The following is a 25,531-nucleotide window of genomic DNA, read 5'->3' on the forward strand; positions in this document are numbered from 1 at the left end:
CTATGTTCCTCCCCCTCAGTCTTCCCTCCCTCCCTCCCCTATGTTCCTCCCCCTCAGTCTTCCCTCCCTCCCCTCAGTCCTCCCCTCAGTCTTCCCTCCCTCCCCTATGTTCCTCCCCCTCAGTCTTCCCTCCCTCCCCTATGTTCCTCCCCCTCAGTCTTCCCTCCCTCCCCTATGTTCCTCCCCCCCCTCAGTCTTCCCTCCCTCCCCTATGTTCCTCCTCCCCTCAGTCTTCCCTCCCTCCCCTATGTTCCTCCCCCTCAGTCTTCCCTCCCTCCCCTATGTTCCTCCCCTCAGTCTTCCCTCCCTCCCCTATGTTCCTCCCCCTCAGTCTTCCCTCCCTCCCCTATGTTCCTCCCCCTCAGCCTTCCCTCCCTTCCCTGTTCCCCCCTCAGCCTTCCCTCAATAAGCCTTAAGTTCTATAAGTTAGTAAATAAGTTAGAGCCCTCATTTACTAAAGACACTTAATTGGTTCATTAATAAATGCAATCAAGTCATCACAATATCATAACGAGTCCAAAACGATCTACTACAGAACATTGAAACCTGACAAAAAAACATCTAAATAAATTTAAATGGATACAAAAAGCTAAAATCTAAAATGATAGAAATAGAGATAGCAGAATGGGGGAGATGTAGATTGTCTTTGTTGAATGGTACATTGATTAGTTTATCGCTTCTATGATCACAGTCCTGGTCAGTCAGTCATCTATACATCTGTGCAAAATGTGTCCAAATTCACTGAAGCTGAGATAATATGGATATTAAAGGGGAAGTTCAGGATTTTACAACTTAATGTTAGATTGTTCCTCACCCTGAAAGTGTTCAATGGTTCAGGAGAAACTGAAGTCCCTGGTTCGATTTCTTTTTAAAACAGCCATTAAAAACTTCAGCTAACTTTAAAAGCCAAAGTCCAAAATACTGAACGTCCCCTTTAATGACACTAAGGCTGGGATTCATTCAAATCCTCATTAGATCTGCCTCATGACATTTAAAGGTCATTTCCAATTGAGCTGACATTAGATCTGCCTCATGACATTTAAAGGTCATTTCCAATTGAGCTGACATTAGATCTGCCTCATGACATTTAAAGGTCATTTCCAATTGAGCTGACATTAGATCTGCCTCATGACATTTAAATGTCATTTCCAATTGAGCTGACATTAGATCTGCCTCATGACATTTAAATGTCATTTCCAATTGAGCTGACATTAGATCTGCCTCATGACATTTAAAGGTCATTTCCAATTGAGCTGACATTAGATCTGCCTCATGACATTTAAAGGTCATTTCCAATTGAGCTGACATTAGATCTGCCTCATGACATTTAAAGGTAATTTCCAATTGAGCTGACATTAGATCTGCCTCATGACATTTAAAGGTCATTTCCAATTGAGCTGACATTAGATCTGCCTCATGACATTTAAAGGTCATTTCCAATTGAGCTGACATAAGCAGCGTTTACCGTGAATGTGGTCTCCACGAACGTGGGAGCATGGTCTTTAAAAAGGTGCTGGGCCGATCGGATTGAATCCTGGCCTCAAACTGCTGACAACCTCACAGCTGTCTATACTGTACATAAAGTTGGCTAGAGGGCACATGTTCAATAACGGTTTCTGTTCATGTGCATCCTCTAACTCTATGGTGTCTGTGCCTGCATACAAAACGGCAACATTCCCTTTAAAATGCACTACTTTTGACCAGAGCCCTATGAGGAATATATATATAGGGAATAGAGTGGCATTTGGGACGGAGGATGTTGCCGTCTGTCTGTATGAGTCCTCGCTCCGCTGTCCTGTTGGAGGGACATTGTGCTCTTATCTTGGAACAAAGTAAAGACAAGTTAAAAGGATAACAACACTATTCTCTCACACACACACACAGTAGGCTAGTTCCAGCTACAACCTCTTCTCCCTAGAAAATACAAACGTACACAGTCAGTCGCTGTAAAAGTGCGGATTACTCGCAGTTTCACTAACTTTTTATTTGCCATTTTCATATTCCTACTTTTGTTTTCCCAGTAAGAGACAATAGAGCTTCTGTTTTCCCAGTAAGTAAGAGACAATAGAGCTTCTGTTTTCCCAGTAAGTAAGACAATAGAGCTTTTGTTTTCCCAGTAAGTAAGACACAATAGAGCTTCTGTTTTCCCAGTAAGTAAGAGACAATAGAGCTTCTGTTTTCCCAGTAAGACACAATAGAGCTTCTGTTTTCCCAGTAAGTAAGACACAATAGAGCTTCTGTTTTCCCAGTAAGTAAGAGACAATAGAGCTTCTGTTTTCCCAGTAAGTAAGACACAATAGAACACGGACGGTAAAATTCAGATGTCCTTTATGAGGGAAGTTTAAAAAAATCCTTAATACAAAAATTAAAAATTAAAAGTGCAAAACCACAAAACTAAAAATAAACAAATGTGTTGTTTGTGTTCATTTAAGCTCACCATGGAAACTAAAAAAACAGTAGCAGCAAATTAAAAAAATAATAAACAAAAAGCAACAAAATTTGGACGTCTTGTAACACGTTATCAGGATAAACAACTCTGGGTTTAATCTCTTTCCTCAAGATATCACTATGGCAACACACACACACAGTTGGTCACAGTTTACAGGTGGAGGACAACAGGGTGGGAGGAGTCAAGTGTTAAATCGTTACCTTATTAAAACAATCAACAGTGTCACGTATGGTAAACAAATAGGTAAACAAACTCAGACACGACACACAAACAGGTACAACTAGAGGCGAGAGGCTGTGATCTGTAGTTTCCTAACTTTACCTAAGAATAACAGGTATTATTTAAGCCCTATTTCTCTCCCTCTTATAATGATGACTCGTATGAACCAAGAGGTTAGTTATCCCGGTCTATCTAGACGAGAACATGAGAATTATCTCATGATATTTATATGGAAGAAAGCATTCCTTAGGGAAAAGGACAGAAACCAAAACATGCTTGGTGGAGGAGAGATCAGCAGTGAACCAGTGATCGAGTAACAACAGGAGGAATATTAATTCATATAGAAGATCCTTTACCCCGGAAAAAAACAGCTCTCTCCCAGAAATAAACAGAGGCTAGACACCTACCTGTCTGTCCCCAACACGCTGTCTGTCCCCAACACGCTGTCTGTCCCTCCACTGACTGTTAATCCCTTACTGGTAGTGTCGGAGTCTGACTAGTGTAACAGCGCCATCTACACAAAGCTCTAGGTATTGCAAGTGTGTGTGTCTTACTGTGGGAGTGTCTGTCAGTCTCTCGGTCTATGGCTCTCTGTGTGGTGGATTTTTTTTCTAGTCTGATTGAAATCTGTTAAGTCTCTTTCCCTCTTCTGTAGTCTAGCTGGCCTCTACCTACCTCTACTGTAGTCTAGCTGGCCTCTACCTACCTCTACTGTAGTCTAGCTGGCCTCTACCTACCTCTACTGTAGTCTAGCTGGCCTCTACCTACCTCTACTGTAGTCTAGCTGGCCTCTACCTACCTCTCTCTACTATAGTCTAGCTGGCCTCTCTACCTACCTCTCTACTATAGTCTAGCTGGCCTCTACCTACCTCTACTGTAGTCTAGCTGGCCTCTACCTCCCTCTCTCTACTGTAGTCTAGCTGGCCTCTACCTACCCTCTCTACTATAGTCTAGCTGGCCTCTACCTACCTCTACTGTAGTCTAGCTGGCCTCTACCTCCCTCTCTCTACTATAGTCTAGCTGGCCCCTACCTACCTCTCTCTACTATAGTCTAGCTGGCCCTCTACCTACCTCTCTACTATAGTCTAGCTGGCCTCTACCTACCTCTCTCTACTGCAGTCTACCTGGCCCCTACCTACCTCTCTCTACTGCAGTCTACCTGGCCCCTACCTACCCCTCTCTACTGCAGTCTACCTGGCCCCTACCTACCTCTCTCTACTGCAGTCTACCTGGCCCCTACCTACCTCTCTCTACTGTAGTCTACCTGGCCCCTACCTACCTCTCTCTACTGTAGTCTAGCTGGCCCCTACCTACCTCTCTCCTGTAGTCTAGCTGGCCCCTACCTACCTACCCCTCTCTACTGTAGTCTAGCTGGCCCCTACCTACCCTCTCTACTGAACAGTCTAGCTAGCACCTACCTACCCTCTCTCTACTGTAGTCTAGCTGGCCCCTACCTACCTCTCTCCTGTAGTCTAGCTGGCCCCTACCTACCTCTCTCTACTGTAGTCTAGCTGGCCCCTACCTACCCTTCTCTACTGCAGTCTAGCTGGCCCCTACCTACCCTTCTCTATTGCAGTCTAGCTGGCCCCAACCTACCTCGCTCTACTGTAGTCTAGCTGGCCTCTACCTACCCCTCTTTCCCTCACTCTTCATTCTCTATCTGTCCCTACCTGTTTCTGCGTTGGAACATTTTCCTTCTGAATGTAGGTACCCCCCTCTATCTGTCCCTACCTTAGTTGGTTTCTCTGTGTTGGTTGGGTCCCCTTAATCTTTAATCTAGAGGTGTCCCCCTGTCCCTCCCCAAGTCCCGCCCACCCTCCCGCTATGGAGAAATACATAGGGCGTGGGGGCCGTCTGTCAGGGGGAGCGGCCAATGGCGTGATGGGTCCCTCTCCCCCTCCCCCCAGATCAGTTCAGGGCATTAACACAGATGGATGAGATTCCTTTTCACCTTCCTCCTCTACTACTGGCTCACCTGGAGAGGGAGAGGAGAGGGAAGGAGGGGGAGAGAGGGAAAGAGGGGAGAGAGGGCCAGAAGACACAACACAGGAAGTGCCATCTAAGAGTGTGACAGAGGGATGAAGATTGGAATGAGGGAGGGGGAGAGAGGGAGGGACCTGATGAGAGGTTAGGGGACACACAGAGAGGGACAGACAGGAGAGAGAGAGAGGGAGAGAGACTGGCCAGAGGGAGACCTGGAGGGAAGGAGGGGGAGAGATAGGGAAAGAGGGAGGAGAGAGAGAGAGACACACACACAAGAGACACACACACACAGGAAATAGCCAGAAAGATCACAACCAGGAAGTGCCATCTAAAAGTGTGACAGAATGAACATTGGAATGGTCCTATTTAAAGCGAGCGGGTACCTGATGTTAGGTTAGGGGGGGTTTCTACACGCCGTAGCAGGCAGACAGTCTCTCCTTCAGCTGGGGGGGAAACTGTTCTGAGAACTGCTGCCAGTTCTCCTCTCCTACCTGGTCCTTAAAACCATGGAGGATCTGGGGGGGAGAGAGAGATGTCTGAAATAATTCTCTACTATTATGGCTAACATCCCACTATCATACAGTCTATACACACACAGAGACACACACACAGAGACACACACAGAGACACACACACAGAGACACACACACACAGAGACACACACAGAGAGACACACAGAGACACAGAGAGACACACACAGAGAGACACACACACAGACACACACACACACACACACACACAGAGACACACACACACACACACACAGAGACACACACACAGAGACACACACACAGAGACACACACACAGACACACACACACACAGAGACACACACACAGAGACACACACACAGAGACACACACACAGACACACACACAGAGACACACAGAGACACACACACAGAGAGACACACACAGAGACACACACACAGACACACACACACACAGAGACACACACACAGACACACACACACACACACAACACACACACAGAGACACACACACACAGAGACACACACACAGAGACACACACACACACAGAGACACACACACACACACACACACACACACACACACAGAGACACACACAGACACACACACACACACACACACACACAGACACACACGGATCTGAGCCAAGCAAAGCTTTTCCCAGGATGTGTCCTAAACGGCAGCCTCTCCCTTCCACTGTACACTACAGACGTGCAGATCAAGGGAACCAGGTGCCTTCTGGGACAGAGCGTTGGGTCCTCCACACACCTTATAGAACATGTCTCTCAGGTCGTCTTTAGGGCTGACCCAGGACGCCACGGCATCACAGAAGAAGATGAAGTCCTGCAGAGAGACACATTCTGTCATTTCAACCTACAGAAGGACCGTGTCTCCATGTTGAGGTCTGCTCTCTTCATACCACAACGCCTGCTGCTGACTTCCTGTCCGACTCCCAACACCTGGTCCCAAACCCAACCGCAGTGCTACAATGTGATTCTAGGTGTGTGACGCAGCTCACTTGCCAGACATGGTTGCAGCAACTTAAGCACCCGACAGGCAATATCAACCAGACCAAAACAACTTCAACAGGTTAACTGACCAGAGACGGTCACCTGACCCATTCTATTAGCCTGTCTGTATTAGCCTGTCTGTATTAGCCTGTCTGTATTAGCCTGTCTGTATTAGCCTGTCTGTATTAGCCTGTCTGTATTAGCCTGTCTGTATTAGCCTGTCTGTATTAGCCTGTCTGTATTAGCCTGTCTGTATTAGCCTGTCTGTATTAGCCTGTCTGTATTAGCCTGTCTGTATTAGCCTGTCTGTATTACCGAGCTACATCAATGTGTTAGATGTCGTTTGAAGAGAACGCAGTTGGATAGACCTTCTCTTGAGCTATTTTTTACAGCCTACCTTTGAGAGGGATGATTTTCAGACGGAGACATATAGGTGATCAATATTTATTTCCAGGCTGTGTAGTAAACTAGAGCCTAAATGTAGGAAGTACATTTCCTGAGAGAGAGAGGTGCCCCGTCCTCCTCCTCCTCCCCATGAACAGCCTATAACCTCCTCTAACTGACACCACACACATCTGATCTCACCGGTGAGACACTGAACAGGAAGCAGCAAGAACGTCATCGTAAATAAGAAGTTGATCTTAACCGACTTGCCGAGTTAAATAAAAGTTCAATAAAAAACAGAATGATGGCAGAAACACGTGGTAGGATACAGCCCAGTTCTGTAGGATACAGCCCAGTTCTGTAGGATACAGCCCAGTTCTGTAGGATACAGCCCAGTTCTGTAGGATACAGCCCAGTTCTGTAGGATACAGCCCAGTTCTGTAGGATACAGCCCAGTTCTGAGTAGTTCTGTAGGATACAGCCCAGTTCTGTAGGATACAGCCCAGTTCTGTAGGATACAGCCCAGTTCTGTAGGATACAGCCCAGTTCTGTAGGATACAGCCCAGTTCTGTAGGATACAGCCCAGTTCTGTAGGATACAGCCTAGTTCTGAGTAGTTCTGTAGGATACAGCCCAGTTCTGTAGGATACAGCCCAGTTCTGTAGGATACAGCCCAGTTCTGTAGGATACAGCCCAGTTCTGTAGGATACAGCCCAGTTCTGTAGGATACAGCCCAGTTCTGTAGGATACAGCCCAGTTCTGTAGGATACAGCCCAGTTCTGTAGGATACAGCCCAGTTCTGTAGGATACAGCCCAGTTCTGTAGGATACAGCCAAGTTCTAGGATACAGCATAGTTCTGAGTAGTTCTGTAGGATACAGCCCAGTTCTGAGTAGTTCTGTAGGATACAGCCCAGTTCTGTAGGATACAGCCTAGTTCTGAGGTAGTTCTGTAGGATACAGCCTAGTTCTGTAGGATAGTTCTGTAGGATACAGCCCAGTTCCTAGGATAGGATACAGCCCAGTTCTAGGTAGGATACAGCCCAGTTCTGTAGGTGTAGGATACAGCCCAGTTCTGTAGGATACAGCCCAGTTCTGTAGGATACAGCCCAGTTCTGAGGATAGTTCTGTAGGATACAGCCCAGTTCAGTTCTGTAGGATACAGCCCAGTTCTGTAGGATACAGCCCAGTTCTGATACAGTTCTGTAGGATACAGTTCTGTAGGATACAGCCTAGTTCTGTAGGATACAGCCCAGTTCTGTAGGATACAGCCCAGTTCTGTAGGATACAGCCCAGTTCTGTAGGATACAGCCCAGTTCTGTAGGATACAGCCCAGTTCTGTAGGATACAGCCCAGTTCTGTAGGATACAGCCCAGTTCTGACTAGTTCTGTAGGATACAGCCTAGGTCTGTAGGATACAGCCTAGTTCTGTAGGATACAGCCAAGTTCTGACTAGTTCTGTAGGATACAGCCTAGGTCTGTAGGATACAGCCTAGTTCTGTAGGATACAGCCTAGTTCTGTAGGATACAGCCTAGTTCTGCAGGATACAGCCTAGTTCTGCAGGATACAGCCTAGTTCTGCAGGATACAGCCTAGTTCTGTAGGAGGACAGGCCCGGGCCCAACTAGGAGAGGACAGGCCCAACTAGGAGAGGACAGGTACGGGCCCCTGTACCTGTCCTCTCCATCCCCCTTCCTCTGACCAGGACCACTCCCCCAGGGTTTACACCAATCATCATCCATCTCCTTCCTCTTACCAGGACCACTCCCCCAGGGTTTACACCAATCATCATCCATCTCCTTCCTCTTACCTGGACCACTCCCCCAGGGTTTACACCAATCATCATGCAGATCCCTCTGAAGGCGGAGTCTTTCTCCTCGTTGTCACGGATGTTCCGTAGGGACGTACACCTGTCACACACACACACACACACACACACACACCACCGCGTCACAAACCAGGCAATCTAAACATGTTGAGAATGATCAGTGAGGTGAAGGACTAGATGTGTCATCAGATGTGTGACAGACTCACCACGGTCTGATGAACTGCTGGAGCATCGGAGCCACCTCCTGAGGACACACGTAGCCCAGGCGACCAATCGTAATGGCTGGAAGAAGATGGGAGGAGCCTCACTCATGTGTACAAAACACCCAACTAAAAATCAAGAGCTGGTTTGACGTCGCTGATGTTCGTATCATAAATAACGGCTCATTATTATTTGGAGATGAGTCAGTCAGTCACAGTTTACCCAAAATGCATCGGCTGCAATGTCAAACAAACCCAATGATTGCGTGTGTTCAGCATCTGTGTGTCTGTTCAGCATCTGTTCAGCATCTGTGTGTCTGTTCAGCATCTGTGTGTCTGTTCAGCATCTGTGTGTCTGTTCAGCATCTGTGTGTCTGTTCAGCATCTGTGTGTGTGCATCTGTGTGTCTGTGTGTGTGTTCAGCATCTGTGTGTCTGTGTGTGTGTTCAGCATCTGTGTGTGTGTTCAGCATCTGTGTCTGTGTGTGTCTGTGTGTGTGTGTTCAGCATCTGTGTGTCTGTGTGTGTGTTCAGCATCTGTGTGTCTGTGTGTGTTCAGCATCTGTGTGTGTGTTCAGCATCTGTGTGTCTGTGTGTGTGTGTTGTTCAGCATCTGTGTGTCTGTGTGTGTGTTCAGCATCTGTGTGTCTGTGTGTGTTGTTCAGCATCTGTGTCAGCATCTGTGTGTGTGTTCAGCATCTGTGTGTGTGTGTGTGTTCAGCATCTGTGTGTCTGTGTGTGTGTTCAGTGTCTGTTGCATCTGTCTGTGTGTGTGTTCAGCATCTGTGTGTCTGTGTGTGTGTTCAGCATCTGTGTGTCTGTGTGTGTGTTCAGCATCTGTGTGTCTGTGTGTGTGTTCAGCATCTGTGTGTCTGTGTGTGTGTTCAGCATCTGTGTGTCTGTGTGTGTGTTCAGCATCTGTGTGTCTGTGTGTGTGTTCAGCATCTGTGTGTCTGTGTGTGTTGTTCAGCATCTGTGTGTCTGTGTGTGTTGTTCAGCATCTGTGTGTACCAGTGTTCTCCAGCAGGGTCTTGGGTGTGTTGGGTCTGTTGATGATCTCTACCAGCTGGTTCAGAACCAGAGACACATAGGGCTGCATCTCTACACCTACAGACAGATGGAGACAGAGATGGTGTCGGAGATGGAAGCAGACATCTGTGGACCTGTGTGTGTTCTCCAGCAGGGTCTTGGGTGTGTTGGGTCTGTTGATGAAAGCTGGTTCAGAACACAGAGATGTCTGAAACAGAGATGGAAACAGAGATGGAAACAGATCAGAGATGGAAACAGAGATGGAAACAGACACAGAGATGGAAACAGAGGTGGAAACAGACACAGACACAGAGATGGAGACTGATGGAAACAGACACAGAGATGGAAACAGACAGGAAACAGAAACAGACACAGAGATGGAGACAGATGGAAACAGAGATGGAAACAGACACAGAGATGGACACAGAGATGGAAACAGACACAGAGATGGAAACAGAGATGGAAACAGACACAGAGATGGAAACAGAGATGGAAACAGACACAGAGATGGAAACAGAAACAGACACAGAGATGGAGACAGACACAGAGATGGAAACAGAGATGGAAACAGACACAGAGATGGAAACAGAGATGGAAACAGACACAGAGATGGAAACAGAGATGGAAACAGACACAGAGATGGAAACAGACACAGAGATGGAAACAGACACAGAGATGGAAACAGAGATGGAAACAGACACAGAGATGAAACAGAAACAGACACAGAGATGGAAACGGAGATGGAAACAGACACAGAGATGGAAACAGACACAGAGATGGAAACAGAGATGGAAACAGACACAGAGATGGAAACAGAGATGGAAACAGACACAGACACAGAGATGGAGACAGATGGAAACAGACACAGAGATGGAAACAGAAACAGACACAGAGACAGATGGAAACAGAGATGGAAACAGACACAGAGATGGAAACAGACACAGATGGAAACAGAGATGGAAACAGAAACAGACACAGAGATGGAAACAGACATGGAAACAGAAACAGACACAGAGATGGAAACAGAGATGGAAACAGAGCGGGAAACAGACACAGAGATGGAGACAGATGGAAACAGAGATGGAAACAGACACAGAGATGGAAACAGACACAGAGATGGAAACAGACACAGAGATGGAGACAGATGGAAACAGACACAGAGATGGAAACAGACACAGGGAAAGAATCAAAGCAGAGAAATATATCATTAAGATAACTCATGCAAGCAGCATCGAAACTGACAATTGCTTTGTTTGTTAAAGAACAAAATTTTAAAAAAAACATGATCATCTCTCACATGTACATATTATCTCCGTGTACAAACCTACACGCAGAAAGACTCACCCATCTGCATGCAGATCTCTCCAATGGCCCAGGTAGCGTTGTTACACACAGAGATGAACTCTGGGTTCAGATTGGTCCCTAGGATAGGCATGAACTCAGCTGGACACACACACACACACAGAAAGCCAAGGGGAAGAGAAAGGGAGGGCGATAGATAACATAAGGAGTATGATAGACTGGTAGTTACACAGTTAGTAGGAAAAGAAGAGAGAGAGGAAGAGAGAGATCGTATAGGTCGTTACCGATGCAGGGTTTGACGTGAGGGAAGCAGGCCTTGGTCAGATCACCCAGCAGGGCGAAGGAGCTCTGTCTCACCTCTGGCATGGTGTCCTGGAGATATAGAATGTGTGTGTTAACTACTATATATGACACAAAATGATTATATACAATCAAATAGAGCCAGGGTCTGTTACCACACACACACAGGATCCCAAACCTCAGTGAAGATCAGGAGTTCTACCAGTCAGATTATTGTATTATTCTAAACATGACTTAAACATAAGCCTCCGCAACATGAACCAATTAAACCAGCTCTGTAGTAATGAGGGTTGTACAGTAGACTACAGGCCCAGTACATTCTCACTGCATACTGGCTGTGGTCGAGTCACCCTGCTGTTCTACTCAGACCATTTCAGAACTATATGATCCACTGGTAACAAACATCAGTTGTATTACTTATGAGGCCCAGCTGAGTGACATTAAACTGACATGATGTGTTCTTTATTCTACTGAACTGACTGGCCTGCATCTGGTCACTGACCGTCCCTCAGCCTGCCCCCCTCCACTAAGACTGACCGTCCCTCAGCCTGCCCCCCTCCACTAAGACTGACAAAAAAGGGACACCGTCTTCCAGCTGTTGGAGAAACTCGAGTCACATTGCATTATTACATTGCATTATTTCTGACACGCGCACAAATTCATGTTACTATGAGACATGGTGTTCTGATCAATCCGGTTGGCCAGCGGTAGACTATAGGTGCACATGATTTGCTCTTCGGGCACGCTGAGAAGGGAGAGTTTGTGCCTTCAGACACAGGAAATTGTTCAAAATGGGAACCCTTGGCCTCCCCGGTGCGCAGGGCAGCTGAAACAAGTGCACCTCCTGTCAACAGCGTGAGACAGAATAAAAGTAGGAATACAAGGTTTTTATAGAAATGTTTAGAGATGGACTAGGAATGCCTTGGGGATTGTCTCGGTCAGTGGTCACCAAACGGTCATTCACACATATGTAGAGTTAACACTGAAACCCCCACACACACACACACACACTCCGTACCTGCATGCACTGAAACAGTAGTGTCATGATGTTGCTCCGGGACACCAGCTGATCAACGTGGCCCCCCAGGCCCTCAGCCAGACCACTGAGGAGGTCCAGGGCCACGATCATAAAGTCCTTATCAGGGGCTTCGTACTGGTCCGGCTGTTGGCTGTACATCTGGGGGGGGAGAGAGAGGGAAGAGAGAGTTAAGGGGGGAGGAGAGGGGGGGAGAGTTAAGGGTAGGAGAGAGGGAAGAGAGTTAAGATCAAAAACCACTGAATCTTTAAATCACTGATAACTGTGTGTCTTAGACATTATAGATACAAAGGTATGTGGACACCCTTTCACATGAGTGGATCTGGACATTTCAGCCACACCCGTTGCGGACAGGTGCAGGCCTTACTGAAGAGCTCAGAGACATTCAAAATGACGCCATCATAGGATGCCGCATAGTGATAACTGTAAAGTTTGGTGGATGAAGAATAACGGTCTGGGGCTGTTTTTAATGGATCGGGCCCCTTAGTTCCAGTGAAGGGAAATCTTAATTCTACAGCATACAATGACATTCTAGACGATTCTGTGCTTCTAATTATGTGACAACACGTTTGGCGAAGGCCCCTTTCCTGTTTCAGTATGACAATGTCTCCGTGCGCAAAGCGAGGTCCATACAGAAATGGTTTGTCAAGATCAGAGTGGAAGAACTTGACTGGTCTGCAAAGAGCCCTGACCTCAACCCCATCGAACACCTTTAGGATGAATTGGAACGCCGACTGCAAACCAGGCCTAATCACCCAACATCAGTATCCGACCTCACTAATGCTCGAGGCTGAATGAATGCAAGTCCCTGCAGCAATGTTCCAACATCTAGTGGAAAGCCTTTCCCAGAAGAGTGGAGGCTGATATAGCAGTAATGTTCCAACATCTAGTGGAAAGCCTTCCCAGAAGAGTGGAGGCTGTTATAGCAGTAATGTTACAACATCTAGTGGAAAGCCTTCCCAGAAGAGTAGAGGTTGTTATAGCAGTAATGTTCCAACATCTAGTGGAAAGCCTTCCCAGAAGAGTAGAGGCTGTTATAGCAGTAATGTTCCAACATCTAGTGGAAAGCCTTCCCAGAAGAGTAGAGGCTGTTATAGCAGTAATGTTCCAACATCTAGTGGAAAGCCTTCCCAGAAGAGTAGAGGCTGTTATAGCAGTAATGTTCCAACATCTAGTGGAAAGCCTTCCCAGAAGAGTAGAGGCTGTTATAGCAGTAATGTTCCAACATCTAGTGGAAAGCCTTCCCAGAAGAGTAGAGGTTGTTATAGGGGGCAACTCCATATTAATGCCCATGATTTTGGAATGAGATGTTCGACGAGCAGGTGTCCACATACTTTTGGTTGTGTGTGTGTGCGCGCGTGTGTGTCTCACCATAGCCTGAGCCAGTGTTTTCTGCACCAGTGTAACACAGCGCTGGTAGACTGGTTCACAGTAGGGCAGGAAGCCACTCTGGAGGGCTGTAGCTACAGAGGACAGACACTCTAACAGAGGAAACAGGTCCTTATCTTCATCCTTCAGCTCATTCCACTTGGCGATGAGAGGAGGCATCAGCTTCTCTATGTACTCCTAGAGGAGAGAGAGACGAGGGGTGGGGGGAGAGAGAGAGAGGGGAGGAGAGAGAGGAGAGAGACGGGGGGAGAGAGAGAGAGGGGGGAGAGAGAGAGAGAGATATGGTTAAAACTTGTAAAAAACAACAACAGGAACAGAGTCAAAGAAAAATATAAACAAATAAGCCGAACCACCGCCCTCCCGGGAACCCACCGCCCTCCCTCCCGGGAAACTAACCACCCACCGCCCTCCCGGGAAACTAACCACCCACCGCCCTCCCGGGAAACTAACCACCCACCGCCCTCCCGGGAAACTAACCACCCACCGCCCTCCCGGGAAACTAACCACCCACCGCCCTCCCGGGAAACTAACCACCCACCGCCCTCCCGGGAAACTAACCACCCACCGCCCTCCCGGGAAACTAACCACCCACCGCCCTCCCGGAAACTGAGGGCAACTAGAAGGGGTGTTTAACTAGCCTAACTACCTACTAACCGGTTGGTTGAGGTGGTGTCCTACGGAGTCCGCCAGTGTTCCTATAGCGTCGTACAGTATGAGCAGGTTCTTGTGTTGGTATTTTCCAAAGGCGAAGACCAGAGTATCCAGAATGAAGCTCAGATAGGGAACCAGCTCTGTACAGGCCTCCTCCTCTAGGGTGGCAAACGCACTGAGAGGGGGGGAGGAGGAGAGGGAGGGAGGGGGGAGGGAAAGGCGAGGGGGGGAGCAGGCAACATGAATTAACTGCCATATCTCACACACTATCCCCCCACACACACACACACATCCCCACCACCCACACACACACCCATCCCCACCACCACTCTCCCCCCACACACACCCATCCCCACCACCACTCTCCCCCCACACACACCCATCCCCCCCCCACCACCACTCCCCCCCACACACACCCATCCCCACCACCACTCTCCCCCCCACACACACCCATCCCCACCACCACTCTCCCCCCCACACACCCATCCCCACCACCACTCTCCCCCACACACCCATCCCCACCACCACTCTCCCCCACACACACCCATCCCCACCACCACTCTCCCCCCCACACACCCATCCCCACCACCACTCTCCCCCCACACACCCATCCCCACCACCACTCTCCCCCCCCACACACACCCATCCCCACCACCACTCTCCCCCCCCACACCCATCCCCACCACCACCTCCCCCCACACACACCCATCCCCACCACCACTCTCCCCCCACACACCCATCCCCACCACCACTCTCCCCCACCTCACAAACCCTCCCCACCAGCCGCTCTCCCGTCCCCCACACACCCATCCCCACCACCACTCTCCCCCACACACACCCATCCCCACCACCACTCTCCCCCCACCTCACAAACCCTCCCCACCACCACTCTCCCGCCCCCTCACAAACCCTCCCCAACCACTCTCCCGCCCCACACACACCCATCCCCACCACCCGCTCCCCCCCCACACCCATCCCCACCACCCCCCCCATACCACCCATCCCCACCACTCTCCCCCCACACACACCCATCCCCACCACCACTCTCTCCCCCCCACACACACCCATCCCCACCACCACTCTCCCCCACACACACCCATCCCCACCACCACTCTCCCCCACACACACCCATCCCCACCACCACTCTCCCCCACACACACCCATCCCCACCACCACTCTCCCCCCACACACACCCCTCCCCACCAGCCACTCCCCACCAGCCACTCCCGCCCCACACCTGCAGGCGGCCTCCTGAACCCTCTTGTTCCCATCCAGGATCCTCTTGAGGAGTTCAGTCATGAGGGGTTTGAGGTGGGAGTCGGGGGGCTGGCTGACCACCCAGTGGGCGTAGCGGGACAGGGTCCAGCAGGCGATGGAGCGCACCAGGGCCTTCTTATCACAGAGACACTGGATGAGGTGAGGCATCAACTCTGGTAGGTAGGGAACCATGCCCTGCATACAACCTGAGGAGAGAGGAGGGGGGTGTGACTCACATGCTTTCAGTTCCATTAAGAAAATAAGAAAGGATGGAGGTCGGGGGGGATAGGTCGGGGGATAGAGGTGGTCGGGGGGGGGATAGAGGTGGTCGGGGGGGGGTCGGGGGATAGAGGTGGTCGGGGGATAGAGGTGGGGGGATAGAGGTGGTCGGGGGATAGAGGTGGTCGGGGGGATAGAGGTGGGGGATAGAGGTGGTCGGGGGATAGAGGTGGTCGGGGGGGATCGGGGGAGGTGGTCGGGGGGGGGATAGAGGTGGTCGGGGGATAGAGGTGGTCGGGGGATAGAGGTGGTCGGGGGATAGAGGTGGTCGGGGGATAGAGGTGGTCGGGGGGGATAGAGGAGGTCGGGGGATAGAGGAGGTCGGGGGATAGAGGTCAGGGGTTACCCTCAGCGATAGCCCCCAGCACCAGTATTCCAGACTCCTTGACGACCCAGTCTGGGTGGAACAACAGGCCCTTCAGCAGGGGCAGCAGGTGGGGGAGGAGCTCATCACGAAACACGTTAGCCAACACGTCTAACGCTGCCGCTGAACACTTCCCTGTTAGAGAGACAGAGGTTACAACACTTCCCTGTTAGAGAGAGAGACAGAGGTTACAACACTTCCCTGTTAGAGAGAGAGACAGAGGTTACAACACTTCCCTGTTAGAGAGAGACAGAGGTAACAACACTTCCCTGTTAGAGACAGAGGTTACAACACTTCCCTGTTAGAGAGAGAGACAGAGGTTACAACACTTCCCTGTTAGAGAGAGACAGAGGTAACAACACTTCCCTGTTAGAGACAGAGGTTACAACACTTCCCTGTTAGAGAGAGAGACAGAGGTAACAACACTTCCCTGTTAGAGAGAGAAACAGAAGTTACAACACTTCCCTGTTAGAGAGAGAGACAGAGGTAACAACACTTCCCTGTTAGAGAGAGAGACAGAGGTTACAACACTTCCCTGTTAGAGACAGAGACAGAGGTTACAACACTTCCCTGTTAGAGAGAGACAGAGGTTACAACACTTCCCTGTTAGAGAGAGAGACAGAGGTTACAACACTTCCCTGTTAGAGAGAGAGACAGAGGTTACAACACTTCCCTGTTAGAGAGAGAGACAGAGGTTACAACACTTCCCTGTTAGAGAGAGAGACAGAGGTTACAACACTTCCCTGTTAGAGACAGAGGTTACAACACTTCCCTGTTAGAGACAGAGGTTACAACACTTCCCTGTTAGAGAGAGACAGAGGTTACAACACTTCCCTGTTAGAGAGAGACAGAGGTTACAACACTTCCCTGTTAGAGAGAGAGACAGAGGTTACAACACTTCCCTGTTAGAGAGAGAGACAGAGGTTACAACACTTCCCTGTTAGAGAGAGAGACAGAGGTTACAACACTTCCCTGTTAGAGACAGAGGTTACAACACTTCCCTGTTAGAGAGAGACAGAGGTTACAACACTTCCCTGTTAGAGACAGAGACAGAGGTTACAACACTTCCCTGTTAGAGACAGAGGTTACAACACTTCCCTGTTAGAGAGAGAGACAGAGGTTACAACACTTCCCTGTTAGAGAGAGAGACAGAGGTTACAACACTTCCCTGTTAGAGAGAGAGACAGAGGTTACAACACTTCCCTGTTAGAGAGAGAGACAGAGGTTACAACACTTCCCTGAGAGAGAGACAGAGGACAACACTTCCCTGTTAGAGAGAGAGAGAGTTACAACACTTCCCTGTTAGAGAGAGAGGTTAGAGACAGAGACAGAGGTTACAACACTTCCCTGTTAGAGAGAGAGACAGAGGTTACAACACTTCCCTGTTAGAGACAGAGGAGAGACAGAGGTTACAACACTTCCCTGTTAGAGAGAGAGACAGAGGAAACAACACTTCCTGTTAGAGAGAGAGAGACAGAGAGAGAGTTACAAACTTCCCTGAGACAGACAGAGAGAGAGACAGAGGAGACAACAGAGAGAGAAACAGAGACAGAGTTACAAACTTCCCTGTTAGAGAGAGAGAGACAGAGACAACAGAGAGACAGACAACAACACTTCCCAGAGAGAGAAATACAACAAGAGAGAAGACAGAGAGAAACAGGGAGACAGAGAGACAACACTTCCCAGAGACAGAGAGAAACAGAGAGAAAGAAACAGACAGAGAGAGAAACAGAGACACAGAGAGAAACAGAGAGAGAGAGAGAACAGAAAGAGAGAGAGAGAGAGAAACAGAGAGAAACAGAGAGAAACAGAGAGAGAGAAACAGAGACAGAAACAGGGAGACAGAGAGACAGAGAGAGAAAGAGAGAGAGAGAGAAACAGAGAAAGAGAGAGACAGAGAGAGAAACAGAGACAGAGAGAGAAACAGAGACAGAGAGAAACAGAGAGAGAGAGAAATAGAGACAGAGAGAGAAACAGAGACAGAGAGAGAAACAGAGACAGAGAGAAACAGAGAGAGAGAAACAGAGACAGAGAGAGAAACAGAGACAGAGAGAGAAACAGAGACAGAGAGAGAAACAGAGAGACAGAGAGAGAAAGAGGTTACAACACTTCCTACACCACTAATTAAACAGTGACTGATTTAGACCAGGTGTGTGTGTGTCTTCATGGGTAATCAGTAACAACTGAGAACTGGAAAAACTGGCCCTAAATCTTCTCTCTTGGCGGGACAGCTGAGCTGTCACGCAATCCCTCAACCACTCACGCAGGTTCCAGTCGGAGAGCGTGTCATCGTCGTCATCGTCATCGTCGTGGTCCTCCCCCTCCTCCCCCTCTCCTCCCTCGTGTTGCAGGGTGACGGTGCGTGACTTGTGGAAGCGAGGCTTGATGTCCTGCTCACTGTCTGGTACGGTGTCGTCCTCCTCCTCTACATCTCCCTGGGGGGGGGGGAGGGAGGGGGACGTTAAGTCATGGTTCTCTCTAGTTGTGTATTAGGAGTGGGACATCCAGACTGACTCACACAATCACTCACACTGACTCACCTTTAGGAGGATGATGTCTATCTCAGAGTACTTCATCCCATTCACCAGGATAGGGATGAGTCTGGAGAGAGACAGGAGAGATGGTGATAACCACACTAGTCCTCTTTATCCAGCTACACCCCTACTAAAAACTCACCCAGCCATCACTTCGTCTGTGTGTCTGATGTGTGTCCGTCCATGAGTGTGTGTGTTTGAGTGTGTGTGTTTGAGTGTGTGTGTTTGAGTGTGTGTGTTTGAGTGTGTGTGTTTGAGTGTGTGTGTTTGAGTGTGTGTGTTTGTGTGTGTTTGAGTGTGTGTGTTTGTTTGAGTGTGTGTGTTTGAGTGTGTGTGTTTGAGTGTGTGTGTTTGAGTGTGTGTGTTTGAGTGTGTGTGTTTGAGTGTGTGTGTTTGAGTGTGTGTGTTTGAGTGTGTGTGTTTGAGTGTGTGTGTTTGAGTGTGGGCGTGTCACTGCCCCCGCGTGCGGGTGGGTGGGTGTGTACTTACTGGACCAGGTGTCCAGACAGGGCCTCCTTGCAGACGGGCTGCTCAGCCAGGGTGAGCCAGAACTCACAGGCCTCCAGACTGACATTCTCATCTGGGTCCTGGGTACGCTGGAGCATGTACTGGGGAGGAGAGAGATCTCTTATAGAAACAGAAGGCAATATGGAAAAGAGGTATGGGGCCATAAGAATAGAGAGAGAGAAATAGCAGAACAGATTGAGTGTAGGATGTCTACAAAAACACATGGAACATGAGTGATGAATGAGTGGCTGAGGAAGGTCAAAAGTGCACAGGGTCATGGGGTCAGGGGTTGTAGGTGGTACCTGTATAATGCTGTGCATGTGTGGTATGAGGTCATAGGGTTAGAGGTCAGAGTTCGTAGGTGTAACTGCACGATGCTGCGCATGTGTGGTATGACGTCATAGGGTTAGAGGTCAGAGTTCGTCGGTGGTACCTGTATGATGCTGTGCACGTGTGGTATGTGGTCATCGGGTTAGAGGTCAGAGTTCGTCGGTGGTACCTGTATGATGCTGTGCACGTGTGGTATGTGGTCATAGGGTTAGAGGTCAGAGTTCGTAGGTGGTACCTGCACGATGCTGTAAATGTGTGGTATGAGGTCACAGGGTTAGAGGTCAGAGTTCGTAGGTGGTACCTGCACGATGCTATGCATGTGTGGTATGAGGTCATAGGGTTAGAGGTCAGAGTTCGTAGGTGGTACCTGCACGATGCTGTAAATGTGTGGTATGAGGTCACAGGGTTAGAGGTCAGAGTTCGTAGGTGGTACCTGCACGATGCTATGCATGTGTGGTATGAGGTCATAGGGTTAGAGGTCAGAGTTCGTCGGTGGTACCTGTACGATGCTGTGCATGTGTGGTATGAGGTCATAGGGTTAGAGGTCAGAGTTCGTCGGTGGTACCTGTATGATGCTGTGCACGTGTGGTATGAGGTCATCGGGTTAGAGGTCAGAGTTCGTAGGTGGTACCTGTACGATAATGTGCATGTGTGATATGTGGTCATCGGGTTAGAGGTCAGAGTTCGTCGGTGGTACCTGTATGATGCTGTGCACGTGTGGTATGAGGTCATCGGGTTAGAGGTCAGAGTTCGTAGGTGGTACCTGTACGATGCTATGCATGTGTGGTATGAGGTCATAGGGTTAGAGGTCAGAGTTCGTAGGTGGTACCTGTATGATGCTGTGCATGTGTGGTATGAGGTCATAGGGTTAGAGGTCAGAGTTCGTAGGTGGTACCTGCACGATGCTATGCATGTGTGGTATGAGGTCATAGGGTTAGAGGTCAGAGTTCGTAGGTGGTACCTGTATGATGCTGTGCATGTGTGGTATGAGGTCATAGGGTTAGAGGTCAGAGTTCGTAGGTGGTACCTGTATGATGCTGTGCATGTGTGGTATGAGTCGGTCTATCCGGACCTCCAGCAGCATGACCAGAGCTCTACACACGTTCTTCCTCACCTCACAGTCCTCATCCCCCGCTAGAGCAAACAGACTCTGGGGAGAGGGGAGAGGGGGCGATTAATTAGGGCCGATTTCAAGTTTTCATAACAATCATTAATCAGTATTTTTGGACACCGAATGTGGACGATTTTTTTTTTTTTTTTTTTTTTTTTTTTACACCTTTATTTAACGAGGCAAGTCAGTTAAGAAAACATTCTTATTTTCAATGAAGGCCTAGGAACAGTGGGTTAAGGGGCAGAACGACAGATTTGACCTTGGCAGCTCGTGGATTCGTTTTTACAACCTTCTGGTTACTAGTCCAATGCTCTAACCACCTGCCTTACATTGCACTCCACGGGGAGCCTGCGTGGCAGGTGACTACCTGGCTACAAGGAGCCAAGGTAAGGTGACAAGGAGCCATGGTAAAGTGACTACAAGTGACTACAAGGAGCCACGGTAAGGTGACTACAAGTGACTACAAGGGGCCAAGGTAAGTTGCTAGCTAGCATTAAACTTATCTTATAAAAAACAAACTACACATGGTTGATGATATTACTAGTTTATCTAGCTTGTCCTGCGGTGCCTGATAATTTATCATCGAATCACAGCCTACTTCACCAAACGGGTGATGATTTAACAAGCGCATTCGCAAAAAAAAGCAATGTGAACCTAACCCTAAACACCAATGTACCTAACCCTAAACACCAATGAACCTAACCCTAAACACCAATGAACCTAACCCTAAACACCAATGTACCTAACCCTAAACACCAATGAACCTACCCTAAACACCAATGTGAACCTAACCCTAAACACCAATGTGAACCTAACCCTAAACACCAATGTGTCCCTAACCCTAAACACCAATGAACCTAACCCTAAACACCAATGAACCTAACCCTAAACACCAATGTGTCCCTAACCCTAAACACCAATGTGTACCTAACCCTAAACACCAATGTGAACCTAACCCTAAACACCAATGTGTACCTAACCCTAAACACCAATGAACCTAACCCTAAACACCAATGTGCACCTAAAAACACCAATGTGCACCTAAAAACACCAATGTGCACCTAAAAACACCAATGTGCACCTAACCCTAAACACCAATGAACCTAACCCTAAACACAAATGTGCACCTAAAAACACCAATGTGGACCTAACCCTAAACACCAATGTGAACCTAACCCTAAACACCAATGTGAACCTAACCCTAAACACCAATGTGCACCTAACCCTAAACACCAATGTGTACCTAACCCTAAACATCAATGTGCCTATAAACACCAATGTGCACCTAACCCTAAACACCAATGTGCACCTAACCCTAAACACCAATGTGCACCTAACCCTAAACACCAATGTGCACCTAACCCTAAACACCAATGTGCACCTAACCCTAAACACCAATGTGCACCTAACCCTAAACACCAATGTGAACCTAACCCTAAACACCAATGTGCACCTAACCCTAAACACCAATGTGGGTTTTGTCCAACATGTCTCTGGATCCACTCACTGTCACAGTCATACGCTGGACCTAGTTTTGTCCCATGGCATAAATGTGGTGGATCTTAATGTTTTTCCTCATAATCCTGGACTATCGGACCACCATTTTATTACGTTTGCAATTGCAACAAATAATCTGCTCAGACCCCAACCAAGGAACATCAAAAGTCGTGCTATAAATTCACAGACAACACAAAGATTCCTTGATGCCCTTCCAGACTCCCTCTGCCTACCCAAGGACGCCAGAGGACAAAAATCAGTTAACCACCTAACTGAGGATCTCAATTTAACCTTGCGCAATACCCTAGATGCAGTTGCACCCCTAAAAACTAAAAAAAATTCTCATAAGAAACTAGCTCCCTGGTACACAGAAAATACCCGAGCTCTGAAGCAAGCTTCCAGAAAATTGGAACGGAAATGGCGCCACACCAAACTGGAAGTCTTCCGACTAGCTTGGAAAGACAGTACCGTGCAGTATCAAAGAGCCCTTACTGCTGCTCGATCATCCTATTTTTCTAACTTAATTGAGGAAAATAAGAACAATCCGAAATTCCTTTTTGATACTGTCGCAAAGCTAACTAAAAAGCAGCATTCCCCAAGAGAGGATGACTTTCACTTTAGCAGTGATAAATTCATGAACTTCTTTGAGGAAAAGATTATGATTATTAGAAAGCAAATTACGGACTCTTCTTTAAACCTGCGTATTCCTCTAAACCTCAGTTGTCCTGAGTCTGCACAACTCTGCCAGGACCTAGGATCAAGAGAGACGCTCAAGCGTTTTAGTACTATATCTCTTGACACAATGATGAAAATAATCATGGCCTCTAAACCTTCAAGCTGCATACTGGACCCTATTCCAACTAAACTACTGAAAGAGCTGCTTCCTGTGCTTGGCCCTCCTATGTTGAACATAATAAACGGCTCTCTATCCACTGGATGTGTACCAAACTCACTAAAAGTGGCAGTAATAAAGCCTCTCTTGAAAAAGCCAAACCTTGACCCAGAAAATATAAAAACTATCGGCCTATATCGAATCTTCCATTCCTCTCAAAATTTTAGAGAAGGCTGTTGCTCAGCAACTCACTGCCTTCCTGAAGACAAACAATGTATACGAAATGCTTCAGTCTGGTTTTAGACCCCATCATAGCACTGAGACGGCACTTGTGAAGGTGGTAAATGACATTTTAATGGCATCGGACCGAGGCTCTGCATCTGTCCTCGTGCTCCTAGACCTTAGTGCCGCTTTTGATACCATCGATCACCACATTCTTTTGGAGAGATTGGAAACCCAAATTGGTCTACACGGACAAGTTCTGGCCTGGTTTAGATCTTATCTGTCGGAAAGATATCAGTTTGTCTCTGTGAATGGTTTGTCCTCTGACAAATCAACTGTAAATTTCGGTGTTCCTCAAGGTTCCGTTTTAGGACCACTATTGTTCTCACTATATATTTTACCTCTTGGGGATGTTATTCGAAAACATAATGTAAACTTTCACTGCTATGCGGATGACACACAGCTGTACATTTCAATGAAACATGGTGAAGCCCCAAAATTGCCCTCGCTAGAAGCATGTGTTTCAGACATAAGGAAGTGGATGGCTGCAAACTTTCTACTATTAAACTCGGACAAAACAGAGATGCTTGTTCTAGGTCCCAAGAAACAAAGAGATATTCTGTTGAATCTGACAATTAATCTTAATGGTTGTACAGTCGTCTCAAATAAAACTGTGAAGGACCTCGGCGTTACTCTGGACCCTGATCTCTCTTTTGAAGAACATATCAAGACCATTTCAAGGACATCTTTTTTCCATCTACGTAACATTGCAAAAATCAGAAACTTTCTGTCCAAAAATGATGCAGAAAAATTAATCCATGCTTTTGTCACTTCTAGGTTAGACTACTGCAATGCTCTATTTTCCGGCTACCCGGATAAAGCACTAAATAAACTTCAGTTAGTGCTAAATACGGCTGCTAGAATCCTGACTAGAACCAAAAAATTTGATCATATTACTCCAGTGCTAGCCTCTCTACACTGGCTTCATGTCAAAGCAAGGGCTGATTTCAAGGTTTTACTGCTAACCTACAAAGCATTACATGGGCTTGCTCCTACCTATCTCTCTGATTTGGTCCTGCCATACATACCTACACGTACGCTACGGTCACAAGACGCAGGCCTCCTAATTGTCCCTAGAATTTCTAAGCAAACAGCTGGAGGCAGGGCTTTCTCCTATAGAGCTCCATTTTTATGGAACGGTCTGCCTACCCATGTCAGAGACGCAAACTCGGTCTCAACCTTTAAGTCTTTACTGAAGACTCATCTCTTCAGTGGGTCATATGATTGAGTGTAGTCTGGCCCAGGAGTGGGAAGGTGAACGGAAAGGCTCTGGAGCAACGAACCGCCCTTGCTGTCTCTGCCTGGCCGGTTCCCCTCTTTCCACTGGGATTCTCTGCCTCTAACCCTATTACAGGGGCTGGGTCACTGGCTTACTGGGGCTCTCTCATGCCGTCCCTGGAGGGGGTGCGTCACCTGAGTGGGTTGATTCACTGTTGTGGTCATCCTGTCTGGGTTGGCGCCCCCCTTGGGTTGTGCCGTGGCGGAGATCTTTGTGGGCTATACTCAGCCTTGTCTCAGGATGGTAAGTTGGTGGTTGAAGATATCCCTCTAGTGGTGTGGGGGCTGTGCTTTGGCAAAGTGGGTGGGGTTATATCCTTCCTGTTTGGCCCTGTCCGGGGTGACCTCGGATGGGGCCACAGTGTCTCCTGACCCCTCCTGTCTCAGCCTCCAGTATTTATGCTGCAGTAGTTTATGTGTCGGGGGCTGGGGTCAGTTTGTTATATCTGGAGTACTTCTCCTGTCCTATTCGGTGTCCTGTGTGAATCTAAGTGTGCGTTCTCTAATTCTCTCCTTCTCTCTTTCTTTTCTCTCTCTCTCGGAGGACCTGAGCCCTAGGACCTGAGCTCCAGGACTACCTGACATGATGACTCCTTGCTGTCCCCAGTCCACCTGGCCATGCTGCTGTTCCAGTTTCAACTGACCTGAGCCCTAGGACCATGCCCCAGGACTACCTGACATGATGACTCCTTGCTGTCCCCAGTCCACCTGGCCATGCTGCTGCTCTAGTTTCAACTTCCACCTGACTGTGCTGCTGCTCCAGTTTCAACTGTTCTGCCTTATTATTATTCGACCATGCTGGTCATTTATGAACATTTGAACATCTTGGCCATGTTCTGTTATAATCTCCACCCGGCACAGCCAGAAGAGGACTGCCACCCCACATAGCCTGGTTCCTCTCTAGGTTTCTTCCTAGGTTTTGGCCTTTCTAGGGAGTTTTTCCTAGCCACCGTGCTTCTACACCTGCATTGCTTGCTGTTTGGGGTTTTAGGCT

At 48.2% G+C, this 25,531-nt stretch overlaps 1 protein-coding gene across 2 annotated transcripts in view; it reads right to left on the minus strand.

The window, feature by feature from the left end:
* Positions 1–4,617: 4,617 nt before the first annotated feature.
* The window catches only part of LOC112241492 (transportin-2-like), a 31,516-nt gene continuing 10,602 nt past the window's right edge, over positions 4,618–25,531 (minus strand). For both annotated transcript variants that reach the window (XM_042315324.1, XM_042315325.1), the window contains exons 8-24: positions 20,565–20,687; positions 19,190–19,308; positions 18,707–18,767; positions 18,430–18,601; positions 16,149–16,301; positions 15,504–15,729; positions 14,270–14,441; positions 13,598–13,792; positions 12,209–12,367; positions 11,175–11,262; positions 10,933–11,031; positions 9,571–9,666; positions 8,567–8,642; positions 8,343–8,442; positions 5,910–5,984; positions 5,035–5,166; positions 4,618–4,643 (exon numbers count right to left, since the gene is read on the minus strand). In XM_042315324.1, coding sequence (XP_042171258.1) covers positions 5,059–5,166; positions 5,910–5,984; positions 8,343–8,442; positions 8,567–8,642; positions 9,571–9,666; positions 10,933–11,031; positions 11,175–11,262; positions 12,209–12,367; positions 13,598–13,792; positions 14,270–14,441; positions 15,504–15,729; positions 16,149–16,301; positions 18,430–18,601; positions 18,707–18,767; positions 19,190–19,308; positions 20,565–20,687 — 2,022 coding nt within the window. In that variant the 3' untranslated portion in view covers positions 4,618–4,643; positions 5,035–5,058. The remainder of the gene's footprint in view (positions 4,644–5,034; positions 5,167–5,909; positions 5,985–8,342; positions 8,443–8,566; positions 8,643–9,570; positions 9,667–10,932; positions 11,032–11,174; positions 11,263–12,208; positions 12,368–13,597; positions 13,793–14,269; positions 14,442–15,503; positions 15,730–16,148; positions 16,302–18,429; positions 18,602–18,706; positions 18,768–19,189; positions 19,309–20,564; positions 20,688–25,531) is intronic.

Source organism: Oncorhynchus tshawytscha, unplaced genomic scaffold (genome assembly GCF_018296145.1).
Source record: "Oncorhynchus tshawytscha isolate Ot180627B unplaced genomic scaffold, Otsh_v2.0 Un_contig_4173_pilon_pilon, whole genome shotgun sequence".
Taxonomy (NCBI): domain Eukaryota; kingdom Metazoa; phylum Chordata; class Actinopteri; order Salmoniformes; family Salmonidae; genus Oncorhynchus; species Oncorhynchus tshawytscha.